General features: G+C 49.0%; 1 protein-coding gene across 2 annotated transcripts; it reads right to left on the bottom strand.

Annotated features, from left to right (window-relative positions):
* Window positions 1-11,098: 11,098 nt before the first annotated feature.
* On the bottom strand, window positions 11,099-15,443 carry FOXL1 (forkhead box L1). Of its 2 annotated transcripts, none has more exons than XM_084533989.1 (2): window positions 15,313-15,443; window positions 11,099-13,362 (listed from the first exon to the last, which is right to left on the bottom strand). In XM_084533989.1, exon 2 carries the CDS (start codon window positions 13,198-13,200, stop codon window positions 12,262-12,264), a length of 939 nt encoding a protein of 312 aa, XP_084390115.1. In that variant the 5' UTR covers window positions 13,201-13,362; window positions 15,313-15,443; the 3' UTR covers window positions 11,099-12,261. The 2 variants fall into 2 exon arrangements, with proteins under 2 accessions (XP_084390115.1, XP_084390116.1); XM_084533990.1 differs by lacking the exon at window positions 15,313-15,443 and adding an exon at window positions 14,280-14,368.
* Between the last annotated feature and the right edge of the window lie 685 nt (window positions 15,444-16,128).

The following is a 16,128-nucleotide window of genomic DNA, read 5'->3' as shown; positions in this document are numbered from 1 at the left end:
CAAGCCCAGGATGCAATTTTGCAGGGATGTTTGCCATGCAAGACCAGCTATTAACGTCCCTCCGTCACTGGGAGGGACACCCACAGGATGTAAGCGAGAAGCCTGTGAAGAGCAGCACATCTGCAGGTGTGCACATGGCCATATATATCCACATGCACACAGCCCTGACTGTCCTCAACGCTGTCCCCTCTATGAGGAATTTAATACAATCTCTTCCTGAAACAAAGAAACTGAAAACCCTCTAACATGGTCCCAGCAGAAGAAAGCATCTCCCTGCCAGACAGTTCTTAAGCAATTCGAGGCATGCTTAACTCCAACTGATATCCACCAAGCTGAAAAACACATCAATAAAGCTGAAGTTAACTTCAGCAATTCACTGCAGGGCTATCCTGAACAGGGACCGACTTAAGCATGTGCTTAAATATTTCTTGACTCCAGGCCGATATTAGTGGAAAAGTCATTGTTCCACACCAGATTTTTATATGTCTGTGACTTTAGGATAGTTTAAGTATTCTCCACAGATCGCCTCTTTGGATGGATTCCTCCACTCATCATTAATATTTGGCGTCAACTGTCTTTCTTTCTCATCCATTCCCAGAGACAAGGAAAAATTTTCCCTTCTTTCCACGGATGTATTTATGTTCCCCATGGAAATTCTTCTCTGTGATATATGAACTATTTTCAGAGAAGTTTAGCAAAGCCTAAATCACAAAGGGGAAGAAAACCTCCTCGGCTTGAGTTCATAAGGGGAAAAGTTGGGATTGCAGTGACCTGTGGTGTGAATTTTTTCTTGAGTTTAATTGTTATTTCCATTCAAATCCCTTATATCCTCAGCCATAAATAAGACTCCTGAAAAAAAAAAAAAAAAAAAAAAAAAAGATTGAAAAAAAAAATTAATTTTGTCCCCATATCTTCCTCCCTTAAAATTAGGAGGGAATATTTAAGATCTGTCAAGATGACAGAGTGTCCTTTCTGGTGGCCGAATAAAAGAAAGGATATAACTTTGGGAGAAAGCAACATGCTTTTCTTCAGCGTAGGATTTCCTCCACAGAGACATCATCACAGACTGTCAGAAGCTGGGCAACTCTCCAAAGGTTAGAGACAGGGCCAAAACTTATAATTTCTGCTTTACAGAGGGCCATTTCTGTCTCTGAGATTTTAAATACTGTCTCACCGCAGCTGTGAAATTCAGAGTTCGCAGATTGCAGCAAGCACAAGCCGTTAGCTCGCCAGCCTGGGATATTTCATCCTGAGGGCTGTGGAGACTATTTCTAGTAAACTAGCTGGAAATGAGATTTAAAGCCTGGATGCCAGGACAGAGGCAGCCCGATCCTGCGCGATGCCTTGCGGCAGCCCTGGGAAAACTCAGCCCCAGCGCCCTCCACCTCCTTCCCTCTGCTGCCAAAAGCAGGGACGGCCTCACGGGGTGCCCACACCAAACCACCCTCAAACCCGCTTCCCCGAATAACCTCCCCGTGCCCTCTCCTTGAGTGTGGTCCTCTCCGTCGGGGCCGTACGTCCGTGCCGGAGGAGCTGAGTCACATAATTGTTGTTGGGGCGTTGTGTGCAGCCCAGGACACTGGACCCTTTGTGCGAGGAGCTGTGCGGAGACACAGGAAGACGGCGCGGTCTCGGAGAGCTCAGATGTGAAGTTTCCGTGGTGCAGGAGGTCACCCTCTGGTCCGGCCCTTTACTTGGGGCCCAACTCCTACGCCTGCCGTGATGCCTGAACCTAAGAGCTCCAATGGAGAGGGGCCAGGCTGTTCCCAGGCCACCCAGGAGACCCCAGTTTTCTCACTGGGGACAGAAAGTGTGGTGACTTCACCTCTAACAGCAGATTAAGCGCCCATCTAACAGCAGAGGGCATCACCAGAAGATGCAGCCCTTTACAACATGCCACATCCCCAGAGAGACTTGCCTGGGACTTTGTAAAACCTTGACCTCCCTCTTGCATGCCTGCACTTTCCAATCAATGCAACAAAACGTGGGGAGAAGCTGAGCCTGGGAAAGGTCTGTGCAGCCCAGCCTGGCTCCCTGTAGTCATCCTGTGGGTCAAAACCGAGCTGCTGGTCTTACCCTCGCTGAGGCCAAGTGCTCCGGGATTTAGGGGTTGACAGGTGCTGCCCTGAGCACGGCACGCACAAGCAAATGAGCACACGGGAACCCCCGGCTCGTCGGCTCACAGATCCTTCCCACCCCTAGGAAATAAGTGGGGATGGGTTTTCCCTTAGACATCATTAGTGGGAGAGAGCCTGGGAGGTAAACGCACAGCCCTGGCGCCGGTCCAGCCAAGTAAGCCTGGGATAGGTTTTCTTTCAAGGATTTCAACCCATTCGTGTAGTTTCTTAATGATCCAAAATCTTCAAGGAGTTGCCTTTTAGCCTCAGCTCCCTTTCAATATTTGTCAAGTGTGTCAAAGTTGATACTTTGTGTTTCCTCCGTACCTTAATGCTCTCGAGGAGAAACTGCGTTTCTTAGACATTTGAAAAATATCTTTTCCCTATTGATTTATTTTATTACTGGAAGGAAAGATAATGACTTTTAAAGTAAGCAGCAAGGAGCTGAGAGTAGAAGCAGCATATCTCTTTTGGAGATTTAACGCTCGTGTCCTAGCATGGAAATCTTAATGAAGAGCTGGAAAAGAACTGGGATTCACTGTTATCCCTCAATATAATGGATAGAAAAGTGAGTTTGAAGGCAGAACTGATTTATTAAAGCTACCTGAGCAGAAAGAAATTAATCCCTTTTTTCTTTCTGGACTGGGGCAGGGTTGGGTAGCTCACACATTCCCTGTCCATGTGCACCAGTGCATCTGTATATAGGGGGACCAAGGCCTCCCACCCTACAGCTTCTCTCCATGTGCTTACGTCTTTGTGAGGCACTGGAACAGGCTGCCCAGGGAAGTGGTGGAGTCACCATCCCTGGAAGTCTTCAAAAGACGTTTAGATGTAGAGCTTAGGGATATGGTTTAGTGGAGGGCTGTTAGTGTTAGGTCAGAGGTTGAACTCGATGACCTTGAGGTCTCTTCCAACCTAGAAAAATTCTGTGATTCTGTGATTCTGTGAAAGGCCACCAGGTCTTCAGCATTTGCCGAGCTATCAGGGTGGAGGATGACTAGTCCTGTCTTGATTAAAGACTTTAGAAAAGCATTTGATAGAACAAGGTTGAGTGAACAATCCAAGAAAGCCCTGCTAGATGCCTGCCCAGACAAAGCCAGAGTAGTGCAAATTAAGCATTCAGCGATGCTTGCCTGAGTCCTGACAGTGGGAGAGGCAGAACCCCTGTAAAATGTGCCTGCGGCTCCTCCTGGCCACGGGAGGGTCACAGCCATCCCTGTCCCCATGGCTGAAGTGACAGGAGAACACCTCCAAGGCCAGCTCCCAGTCCTGTCCCTATAGTGCTTCCACCAAGGAGTTGCTTGCTCTGCACCAGAGCTGGGATGCTGCAGCTTGCACAGACCCTGCGAACACCAGATTCCTCAGTTCTCTGAGACATCTCTAATTAAAATTAATATCTTTTCCCTCTCTCAGCGGCTTTAGTTCGGGGTCTTTTTTCCCCAGAAATGGAAATCATACCTGGATGTGAAAAGGATCAGCCCATGAGACTTCAAAGGGCTGACTCACATCTCTCTTCTGTCTTGGGCTCTCTCTGCTCAGCCCCAAACTACTGCACAAAGGTATTTTTGAATGCTTCACTACATAATTGCACTTCACACTCTAAACAGAACTATTTTCTTGATTTTATCTAAGCTACAGATTTTTCCACTTTGTTTTGCTAACAGCTGACCTGCGGTTTCTTATTGATGCTAAAGCCATAAGTAAAATATCTCTGAAATAAGCTACAAAAAATTATTCAGTCAAAATTTTCAAGAGATCTTTCATGCTACAAGGAGCACAGAGCAGCTAGGTGCCTGTTTTAAGCTTTTACTTAGTCTGTTACTATTTACTCTCATTAAACCCAGAGTCATTTGCCTTAATTTGGTTTGCCTGGAATTTATATGAAGACAATTTAAAGTAAGATCAGAGTCACCAGGCTTTTTTTTTTTTTTTTCTTCCCTTTTAGGATGGAGGATAATAATAATAATAGAGGATTTTTTTTTTCCATGAAAGCATATGCAATTTCCTCTATAGTCATCCAAAATAAATAATCAGGAGATTTCCCCGTGTTTACAATGGGGTTTTCTACTGACCTTCCCTGCAAAGCACTTTAGGAGAAATCAATGAAAAATACTCCATAAGAAGTGGACCACAATTGTTGTTGTTATTTCGAGTTTATGTAGAGTCTAATCTGAAAGCAGACACAACAATTAAGGGCTTCTCTTTGCCCTTTTCATAACAAAACAATTATATTTAACAGTAGGTACAGTTCAATTGGAATAAATCTGGTTTGTATATGGAGACATTTCATGTTTATTAATAATCATTGTGTCCCTGCTGTTCAGACCTATTCCAAATATAAGCTATAGCAATGTATGAAAATGTTTCTCATTGGTGTAATTTGGTCAACATGACTGACTTGGCTCTCTCCCTTTTTCAGTGACTGTAATTATATCAGTGCAAAGCTGGATACATGAGCTTCAATTTGCAGCAAAGCACATGATGGACAAAAGTAAAGGTAACTCTTCCAGATCTTCATGAGGAAAGAGATTTTCTGGGACCCTAGTTTGGTGGCTTATAAGAAGCCTTTGCAAATTTCTTTATCTAGTACCTGAGCTTGGGGAAGCAGCTGCTGGGCTGTTTTTAAGTCACATCATTAGCGGTCCACTTGGGACTCCCTGGTCTAAATTTACAGTAGAAGGAAAGCAATGATTTCTTACCTCCACTGCAGAACAACCCAACCAAAAACTGCTTGTAATAAATACAAAAAGAGCTTTTGAGGCAAGTGTAGAGAGAGCTCTGTTCAGACAAAAGGGGTTTATTGCCCTTGCCAGGCAGGCTGACATCTAGTCTGGAAGAAGCAATCTGCTGTGGATGGATTTCCTCTCCCCTTATTCTCTAAACCACAGACCTCATATCAGCTGGTCATACAGCTTCTCTGCATATAACCAAGGGGTGATTTCACCTCCCTAAAGCTTGGGCTTATGGTCATTGGAAGATCTGCTCTCTGAAGGTGTTTTGCTTTCCTGGAAAATTAGGGAGGTGGCCTGGATGGCCAGCTTAGATCAGGTGTTGAGCTGTCAGACAACTAGTGTTGATTGAGATGAAATCCACACAAACTGCCCTAGTTAGGTTTGCATGAGTAATGACAGAGGTAAAAAGATCTCTGGGAAATAGTATCCCCACCTCTGGGCTTTGATATTTGAGGATGTGACCACAACATTTTTATACAACTTGTGCCTGAGCCCCGTATTGCCTTTGGGGCTCAGATTGCTGTGGTGGGAACAAGCAAATCTCTGGCTGCTGAGCTCAGAAAGCACTGTTTGGGGATGCTCTTACCATGATGGGATCTGGCAGATCACTGAGCTGATGTTCCTACAAAAAAGTGTAAGGAGGAAAACCTCACTCATGTGAAGCTCTTGGTGAGACAGGAGCAAAAAGGAGAAGAATATTGCTTCCCCAATGATGGGCAATTGCTATGATATAAATGACAAGCGTTGAGATTTGATGTGGCCCCAAACAGTCCTGAGAGAGATGTGAGCAGGGCTGGTACAGGCAGTGAAGCATGGCGCGAGACCCCTCATGCACCCAAGGACCAGCTCTGCCAGTGTTGTAGAACCGAAAGCTGCACAGCTCACATGCACAGGAGATAAAGTGAGAATAAGGATGATGAAATCTACCTTTCCCTGTTCTGTGTATCCACCTCTAGGGAGGTAGGAGCTCTCCATTGCCGACCCAGCATCTCACTCATTAGCTCTCTGTGGTGCTGACAGACGGGTGGAAAAGCAGCTGAGACAAGTGGGAAGACAGCACCAGCTTTCGCAATAGGTGAAGAGCTCCTTACGCACTGCGAGATCACAAATCCATCACATGAAGCCTAATGAGGGGGCTGAGCCAGGACAAATACAACTGTTTAACAGTTTACTTTAACCGTCCAATGAAAATGAAGTAACTTAAAAGGATTCATGTTGCCAACAATCTTTTTTTTTTTTTTTTTCTTCCTTGCATGGTATTTGTTAGAAATCAGGATTTTCCTTAACTAAATGTCTTGTGGTCTCCTTAGCTTTGTTTCTTAACGGGGTTGTCTTTATGTTAGTTTTCTTTGGCTTCCCAATAGAAGAGTAACAGATTTCTTTTGAAGTTTTTATTGATGAATGAGCTCCTATAAATAACTCTCTGTGGCAGCAGCTTGATCTCAGAGTTTACTCTGGAATAATAGTAGCAATGGGAATGGAGGAAATTTATGGCAGCATGACATGAAATAGTTTAATGGGCTTCATACTGTTTAACTTAATCTTTACAGATGTAAAAACAGAAATACAATTATTTTAACAACTATTATTACATATTGCTTTTGTAATGAAAACAGCGACTTAGTAAGCAGTTGAAGATAGGTAGTGAAGAATTAAGGGGTCCATCTCACTGCAGATCCAGGAATTAGTGCATAGGGCCCATGTGTTCCCAAGCCTTCACCTGCAGGGCTGAGGGAGCTCAACCAACCCTGTGACAGTTTCTTCAGGGAAATATGGAGGGAAAGGATGGAGATGCTGCTCCAGCCCCCGGATACTGACCTGGAAAAGGAGAATTTAATTCCTTACCATCACAAGTCTGCTCATCTTCCCTGCAACTGTTTGCCTCATTTCTCTAAGGCAAACTCCCATACCTTAAAGGTGGCCCAGATGTGACTCTTGTCCCCAGGTGAACTCAGGAAGGTGATGCTGGAAGAAAGGAAAGGAAAAGCTTAAAATCATCTGTCTGCTGTCTAAATGGGCAGAAGGCTGTAATTTCCAGTAAGGCTGCCTTTTCTCCTGCTTCAATCACCGTCCAGCTGAATTAGCTCATGGTAATGTAAATGAGGCCATCGTAGAGCTCCATGTCCTCTATTTTGCTGTGCAGGGAGTGTAAAAAAGGGCTCGTATAAATGAGCACACATCCAATCTGCTGCCTGAATCCAGTTCAGGTGAGTCCCATGCCCACACAGCAGCTCTGGCATGGCTCAGCACCATCTGTGGGCAGGCTGGCATCAAAACCAGCAAGGACTTGGGCAAGGGGCAGGGGTCAGATCCAGTGTCCTAAGGACTGGGAGGAGCACAGGACCCAATTCCAACACAAGATTTCCTTTGCAAGGGTTTGGATCTGGCTTGAGGCCAACCGCAGCTCCACTGAGCTTTTCAGTGCTTTGCAAAGAGCTTGAGTAAATATTGAAACATGTTAATGCCCTGTGTAATTTTTATAACAATAGCTGACTGCTATTAGCGTTGTTTCCTCCTTGAGGGAGTGTTCCTTGAAATGAAATTACAATGAGAATTATTAGCATTGTGTTTTAAACTGTCTGCTTAGTGGGAAATTTGCATTATTCATAAGGCTTTCCAATCCACGGAAATTGCCCGTGCAAGAAATAACTTGCAAATTCTTACTCGATTTCCAAAAATGTGGGAAAGTTTATTTATTTCTCCATGCATTCCTGATTTGCAATGTGCTCTCTAAAAATGTCGCTAAGATTTAGGCTAACCAAGCTCATGCTAAATTTAGCAACTATATTTTAAATAAACATTCTTTACGCTTTACTGAACTGGCTTTGAAGCTGGCTTAAAACAAATTGCGTTCACATGAACATTAACAATGTTTTACTTTGGACTAAGGGAACATCTGAATAAGTAATAATGTATTATTCAGTATAATCTGAAAATGAGATTTAAGGGGTCTAATTCAGCCAATTTAGGAAAGATTCCTATAAGGAATACTGAATCAGATCAGTATTTATTTTTGGAAGGGCCAGTTCAGCTCTCCTTGACCACACAAAACTTTCTTCTGGTGTCTTATTAGACACTGCAAGCTACGAGCCTCTGTGAAATCAGCTGTGATTTAGCACGCATTGCATTTGAGGAATCTGGCCCATTTTAAAGCACTTAATGATTTGTCTGGATAAAGCACTAAAAATATACTGTAGGGAGCAATTATGCAATGTCCAGACTGATGAATTGCATAACCTCATAGACCTTTTCCATCTGTAACTTCTCTCATCCTGTGATCTTGTCTTCTTGGTCTTTCACTGAAAATCAAGTATGCGATCTGTTTAATATCCAAAATGCCGTCTCCCAGGAGACCTGTTTTCTGGGTGTGCGGGGCTATGAATCAAGCAACGGAGCAGATCCTCCTGCCCTCTTGTTTCTGGAATTGACAGCTCTTTACAACCGTCTGAAGAGCAATTAGCAGGAGGCCAGTGGGTTTTGGTGTGAAAAGGGATGTCCTCTCCAGTACGTGTCCTCCTTTGGAAAGGACGAAGGGAGAAGGAATTATTAAAAGGGACCAAAATGAAACAGAAGCAGCTACAAAGTCCCTTTGGGTTATGTCACCCTGAAATCAAGCATGTGCTTGAGTGACAAGTCCTGAAAGTGGCTTCTGCACATATGTAAATACTTGATGTTTTTTATATATATAAATACACGTGTATATATGCTATGGGACCAACTTTAAGAGGACATGCACAGTGTGAATATCAAGATTAGAAGCCCCACTTATGAGAAATAAAACTCCTGAACTGTTTTAATAGGCTGCTATGCAGTGTTTTCAGTTCCCCTCGTTGGAAACCTCTGTTCAGAGCAAGGCTGCTCCATGACCCAAAGAGGTCCGCCACAAACCTCTTCCAGCTCTTCTGTGCTCCAACGAGTTAAAATTGGCTGCAGAGCTCGGCGACGTGAAACCTTGCTCAGCTGGGAGAGGTCATTCCTCCCCGGAGGAACGGAAAGGCATATATATCGCCCACACAAGGAGTATGCTGTTTATACTGCATCATAGGCTATTTTCTCCTTTTTCTTCGCAGTATTGCAGACTTGTGTTTATAGCCAAGCCCAAGAGGTTGGGAAAGCAAAGTGGGGGGAGATTCCAGGGATGAGTTAAATACTGGGTGGCAGTTTTGTGTTTGGCAGCTGCTTTTTTTTTTTGGTTATGGAACAGGTGTGAAACCATTGACATTGAATATTTGCAGCTTGTCAGGCCCTTTGTATTTGTAGGACACGGTGTCTGTTTTGTACGGCACAGCACCAAGGTTTGGGTGATGTGCAGAGGAATCGAGGACATTCAGCCCCACGCAGATGCCAGGTACTGGCATATTGATAGGCACACTTCTTTCTCAGCACCGAACTGCAGTTGTTTTTATTGTACCATTAGTTCTGCTCTTCTATATATAAACATATGACGTGCAAAAGCCTTGTGTAGTTAGTCATTCTGCGAGTTGGCAACAAGACTCTTTTTCTCAGTGTTCCTCTCCTGCAAGTTACACGGATGGCCTGATCCCAATTAATTCTGAGTTGCCACTCAGAGCTATTTACTTGGTTCTGAGTTCACGCAAGTTAGAGTCACCCTTGTGCAGAACACACCAAGCCTGTTAATTTTTCTCTCCCAAGTGAAACCAAACTCAGGCCTGGTGTAGCTTTTAAATACTGCAGCTGGGCTCGGTCCCACTCCACTCTAACAAAACAGACATAAAAATAAATGTCACTGTGAGCAAAGCTTCAAGGAAACAAACTCCTATCATGCAGAAAAGGTTAAATCTCCCCAAAACATGCCTGTGACAAAAACATACAAGTCAAGCTGCAGTCCAACTTCAGTCTTATTCCTTCAGATGTTTTTTATTTGTTTATTTATTTTGAGCAGGGTCTGCCCTTGTACATAAAGAGCCTCAAGGTGGAGGCCGTCAGTGAAGGAAATGGTCGCAGTGGCTGCTGATGGTTCCCCCATGCACCTAGATACACCTATGTGAGCAGGGAAAGGGTAAAAACCCAGGCAGCAGGACCAAAAAGGTATTTTGGGAGCTGGAACAGGATCTGAGAGGTCCCAGGACTGGGGCACCACGGGTTGGGGGCCAAGTTAGGAGAAAGAGATCCAGCCAAGGCTGGAGACACAGGTAAAAACATGTGATGGGACTTCCTGGGGGGGCTTTAGTGGATTTTTCTTTGCATGTGGCTGTCCCCACACTCTGTGCTCACAGAAGCAAATGGCCACCTGCCAGCATACCCTGGAGGTGTGCAGATTCCCAGGGACCATGCCCTGTGCAGCTTCAACGGGAGAGCTCTCCCCAGGGCTGGTGGGAACATCCTCCATGCATCAGGAGGGGCTTCACTCACAAAAAAAAAAAAAAAAAAAAAAAAAAATCTGTCTGTAAACTGCCTTGTGACTGAGAGCACCAATAGCCACTTTCTGGGGACTAAACCCTTCTCCATATTAGGCTGAATGGAGATGAAAGATCCAGCATCTCTCCTGTGGGACCAAGGGAATTGATGAACCCTCCCAAGAAATGCCCAGCTCTGTAGGTGATGGTGGGGGCACAAGTGGCTTTGAGCGGGCAGTGACACCTTCACTATCACAAGATTTTCCTGATTTGGTGCCATAGCTTTAAAAAAATTGACTCAACGGTTATTTAAATAGAAATTGTCAGAAACAGGAAGCATATAGTGGATGTTATTTTGTCTATCTTGCAAATCTGTATAAATATTCCCCCTGTCCTTTTTTTTTTCTCCTTTTTTTTTTTCATTGAGGTTGTTGGCACACTCCTGGGAAAAGCTGTAGCTGTGTCTGCCCAGGGATCCACCTGTGAGCATCTTCCTTTTGGGAAACTCCGCACCATTCCCACCTTTCAGAGATTTTCTGTACTTTCCCATGTGAGAGCTCTTTCCTTCGTGTTGATCTGAGCCCTGTTAAGCTCCTGGTCCAAATGTCAAGGCAGGCAGGCAAGGTGTTAGGTGCCTGCCATCCTCTGGAAAAGCTGACCCACAGCTCACCTGAGAAACCAGACTTCCATAGCCCAGGTAAGGCCATGAGAAGGGGTGGGATGGAGGGAGGAGAGAGGCAGAATCACTTCAGGAAACATGATCACAGTCACGAGGAATGGGTCACTCCCCAAGCCCCTGTATTTCTCCTCCATCCCCTTTTACCTCCTCCTGGCAGCATCACCCCACCAGGCTGCACAAGGCAAGGGGAGTTTGACAACGCATCAGCCACAGTCCTGGACCAAATGCTTTTATTGGATATAGGTTGGTTTCATAATGAAAATTGAGAATATAGACTTTTTTTTTTCCAAAAGGGCATTTATCCATTAATATACAGAAAGCCTCTATCATGGCAAAAAAAAAAAAAATAAGAAATATTCCTGATTGCTCCTAAAGAGTCTTGATTTTTCCTTCTTTAAGAAAAGAAGAAAACTTTGAGAAACGTAGTTGATGGTTTCTGTTGGTTTGTAGGTTTTTTTTCCTGGTAGTTGTCCGGGTTGTTAACACAGCTCCTCTGAAATGCCAAGACCAGCCTCCACAACCCGGCTTCAGTCTTTTTTGGTCAGAAGCAACCGATCCCAGCCACCCAGGGAAACGGGCTGCTTCTCCACGTTCAAAACGTGTTTGCTCATCCGTGCCCCCTCTCCAAGGCCAAATGAGCGAGACAGAAGTGAGACATCACTATCGCGATACTCGAGAAGCACAAGTGCTGGGCAGGAAAACATCTTGCATTAATGCCGTGAGTTATATACAGTGCTGAGTCAAAGCAAGCAGGACTGCGCAGAATGAGCCTGGATTATTTTGTCTGCCCTTGTTTCAGCTCCGGTTACTCTTGGCTACCTGCCTTTTACCCACTCGGAGGGCTGAGCTGAGCTCAGGAGCGATGGTGTGCAGCAGGCACCCGTGGGTACGCATGGCAATGCAAATCTCAGCCCCCTTCCATCCTTCCATGAGAATAAAAGGGGTGGTTTGGGTTTTCAAAAGGAAAAAAAATAAAAAGAAAAAAGAAAAAAAAAATAAAGAAGACTGGAGACCAGAGGGGGGTGGCAGAAAGCAGGTCTAAGAAACGTGATGGATGCAAAGGTGAAAGCCGCAGAGCAAAGCCGGTGGGGCGTGGAGGCCAGCGTGGGACCCCCCCAGTGCCCCCTCTCTGTGCCTCCGCCACCGGGGTGAAAAGAAAACCGCTTTACCTTGCGCAGTCGATCTGGTGGGGGGGGCTGGGGGGTGGGGAGAAGCAATCCCTAAGGAGCTCTCCGCAGCGAGACGTGCCTTGAAAATGCCCTGAAATCCTGAGTCACCTCTAAGAGCGTTTTTTGGTCTTTTACCCGCGTGGCGAGGTCCGAGTCCGGGCTCTCCCCCCCAGCGAGCAACGAGGGGGCTGAGGGGGTGGGGGGCACCTACTGGAAATTCAGTACGGCCTCGGAGAAGTGGAGAGGGAAGCAGGAGAGGAAGGGGATGCCGATGTGGTAGAGCCTGCCGTGCACCTGGGAGTCGAGCATGAGGGAGGCGTTGAGGGCCGGCCCGAAGCCCCCGCTGGCGACCAGGGAGCCGCCGAGGCAACCGACGGGGCTCTCCCGGGCCTTGGGGGCGGCCCCGGGGGGGGGCTGCCGCAACCCCTGGGCGAGGATGCTCTCGATGCTGAAGCTGCGACCCCGAGGACCGCTCTTGAGAGCCGGGGGAGCGGCGGGCGGCCCCCCGGAGGCGGCGGGAGCCCGGGGGGCGGCGGCGGAGGAGCAGCGGGGGGGTCCCCCGGGGGCAACCCCTTCTCCCCCACCACCACCAGCAGCCGGTCCCGGAGCCCCTTCGTCGCCCGAGTCCGCCGCCGGGCTGTGCCCCGCTCCGCTCCCCTTGGCCCGCTTGGGTTCGTCGGGGCGGCCGCCGTCGGGGGGCACGGCACCGCTCCGAGCCTCCGGGGGTCCCGCGGCTTTGGGCTTCCTCTTCCTCCGTCGGTAGTTGCCGTTCTCGAACATATCCAAGCAGCGAGGGTCCAGGGTCCAGTAGCTGCCCTTGCCCGGCCTCCCCTTCTCCCTGGGCACCTTGACGAAGCAGTCGTTGAGGGAGAGGTTGTGGCGGATGCTGTTTTGCCAGCCCTGCTTGTTGTCGTGGTAGAAGGGGAAGCGGTCCATGATGAACTGGTAGATGCCGCTCAGGGTCACCTTCTGCTCCGGAGCCTCCTTGATGGCCATGGCGATGAGGGCGATGTAGCTGTAGGGGGGTTTCTGCGGGGGGTCCTGTCTGGAGAGAGCGCCGCTGGGGGCGAAGCCCAGCGCGGCCGGGAGGTAGAGCATGGACGGGCTGCCCATGGGGGAGAGGTGGCTGCCGTAGAGGTGGCTCATGGCCGGCGGGCGTGGAGCTCCGGCTCTTCCCCCTCGGAGCCCAGCGAAGGGCCAGGGCAGGGCAGGAACCTGGGGCGAGTCCGCCGGGGAGCTATTTGTGCGAGCTCAGATCCCAGCCCTGCCTCAACGAGCTCGCTCTGCCTCTGTCCCTGCTTCATAGCTCTTAAAAAAAAAAAAAAAAAAAAAAAAGGAAAAAAAAAAAAAAAAGGAGGGGGGGGGAGAAGTTAAATAATTGTTGTAAGTTTGCTATTATATGTTGACTTAGCACTGGAAAATAAATTGTCTCTGATAAACAGTCGTTTGTGTTCTCAGCCCACCCACATTAATTAAAATTTCATTGCTACAAAACTCCAAGCTCTCTCCACGTGTCTTGCTGGTACCAGCCAATGGTCTCCGGGTTATTCCTTCATTTGTTTATAGAATTAGTCTGTTGATAAGTCTGCCCACCCAAGTCGAATCAAGCTGTGTTTATTTGGAAAAATTTCCGGGCACCCAATATATAAACGCACTGATCTGATGTTTGAAATATCACGTCCACCCTTTGACGCTGTAAGCACACACAGCAGAGCAGGATGTGCACTGCTGGAGCTCGGGGAGGAGCGGGCGAGGATCCCCGCAGGAAAACGGGGGCATTAAGCAAAAAAATAAAAATATATTTTTAAAAAAAAATGGAGAGAAAAGGAAGAAAACCGCATCGAGGAGAGGAGAAAGCAGCGCTGCGGAGGGGAGGAAGGAGCAGGGGACTCCCTGCCGGAGGAAGGGCTGTGTGCGGGGGCCAGGTGCGGAGCGGCTCCGGGCCGGAGGCCGCAGCCTCCCCGTCGAGGACCGGCTGGGGGCGGAGGCCGGGCCCGGCCCTGGCCCCCCCCGTGGCCGGCGAGCGCCGTGCGGGCAGGGGCTGAGCCGGGAGAGACGCCCGGGGGCTGCAGCGAGCTTCAGACAAGGGGAATTTGGCAGGCGCGGGGAGGAGGGTCAGTATTTGTGAATGCGGGCCTGTTGCTTTATATTATGTACTTTCCTGTTTATAACAAGGAGGGGGATTATAACAACTTTACAAGTGCACACAGCTGGCCGGTGCTTACATTAGGAATTTGTGATGCTCTTTTTCTGTATAAACGTCCAGGTTTGGGTCTGTGTTTTCTGTTGTTGGATTTTTATTTTTTTTTTTTTTAATTTACTGATGTAACAGCTTTAATCCGAAGCCCTGAGGTATTCCGATGCGGTTGGAGGTGTCGGCTCTTTCCCCAGGCCACCGTGGCTCAGACCTGCGTTGTAGCCGGCGGTGGAGTATCATTTCTCCGCGGGACAGAAGAGGAGGCAGGGGATGGGGGGTGTACGGGTGTGTGTGTCCCCGTTATAGGGCCGCGGAAATAAAGGGAGGGTTTCAGGAGAGGGAACGTCGGCTCGGAAGATGTTCCCTCCCCGGTTATTTAAGGAGGGGAGCAAGATCTGACCCAGGGGATATCCCTTCCTTGGAGCCTCGTCCAGAGAGGAAAAAACCCGCTTGTAGCGACCTGGCAGGGGAGGAAGTGAAGGTCGGGCTCCGGGGTGCCCCCTGCACAGCCCGGCCCTGGCCGTGCCCCCCCTCTCCTCCCGTCGGGTTTCTCGCCCACCTCTGCCGTTTCCCCGAGCAATGCAGCGGGCGAGGGGCTTTCACCCCCGGGCAGAAAACTAACGGGATTTTTATGGGGCCGCAAATGATCCCAAAATCCATAAAGCACCATCAACATCCCGGGACGCGCAGCCCGACTGCCCAGGGAGGTGGCTTCTGACGGGGAGCGGGGCTGGGGGCTCTCCCCGCTCACTGGCTCGTCCCAGGCAGGTGGGGAAGGGGAAAAGGAGAAGGGGGAGATTAAACCCACCCCACTAACACCGCCCTTGCGGGAACGCCGCATCCCTCCCCCGCGCCGGGCACACCCGCCGGTCCCCGGCGCGCCATCCGGCGTGCCATAAATGCAATAAAAGCCCAAATAAATCAAAGCAGAAGGAGGGCTCGGAGGGAGGAGCGCCTCGACAGTGGGGACCAGCATTGCCGGGCAGTCTTCCCCCACCCCCCTTACCCCCCCTGTAGCATCCTCAGCGGGGAGGGATGGAGCAGAGCCCGACTGCTCTCACCTGCTCGCCTGGGCCGAGGGTCGTCGCCCCCCTGCTCCGCACTGCCCCACCTCCGGGAGTCGCCCCGCTCCTAAGCCACTCCAAACAAGGGTTATTAAAACAATAAATACTCGCGTGGACGGCAGGAGACGGGCACGCGGGCTCTCCCGAGCTCCCTCCCCCAGGAAAATTGTTGCTTCCTCCTTTTTTTTTGCCCCCCTCCTCTCCCCCTCTTTGCGGTAGGAAATCCTTGGAGGCGGAGATGCGGCTTTTCTGTCTGCTCCTTCTTCCCAGCCCATGTGCTGCCTGGTGTCTCTCCTGCCAGCGGCATCTCCGCGTTATCTGCCCGGGAGCAGCCCTCGGACGTGCCTGCAGCCGAGGCGGCTCTGACGGCTGCGGGTTGGCCGGGGAAGCGAGCGGACGAGAGCGAGCAACGCTGCGGAGAGGGATTTTTGTTGTTTTGTTGTTGTTGTTCTTCCCCCGAACGGAAGAAATGCGGAGCCGGCGACGGAGGCGCTCCTGGACGTGTTTCCCCTCCTCTCCAGCTGACAGGCCCCTTTTAAAGCAGCAGCGAGGAGCGCTCCCGCCCGGGGATCCCGGGGGAGTGGGGGATAAATCAGTGCTCCCCGCTCCCGCCTCAGCCCATAATAGTGGGGAACGGGGGATAAATAAATCAGTGCTCCCCACTCCCTCCACGGCCCATAACTGTGGGGAACGGGGATAAATCAGTGCTTTCCACTCCCTCCATGGCCCATACCGGTGGGGAACGGGGGATAAATCAGTGTTCCCCATACCCTCCGCGGCCCATAGAGGTGGGGAACGGGGATAAATCAGTGC

Source organism: Aythya ferina, assembly GCF_964211825.1.
Source record: "Aythya ferina genome assembly, chromosome: 12".
NCBI classification, from domain to species: Eukaryota; Metazoa; Chordata; class Aves; order Anseriformes; family Anatidae; genus Aythya; species Aythya ferina.
This window is presented reverse-complemented; position numbering and strand designations above follow the sequence as displayed.

Bases quoted from the DNA above. Each gene is read 5' to 3' on its own strand.
- FOXL1 (XM_084533989.1), bottom strand. From the start codon at position 13,200: ATGAGCCACCTCTACGGCAGCCACCTCTCCCCCATGGGCAGCCCGTCC.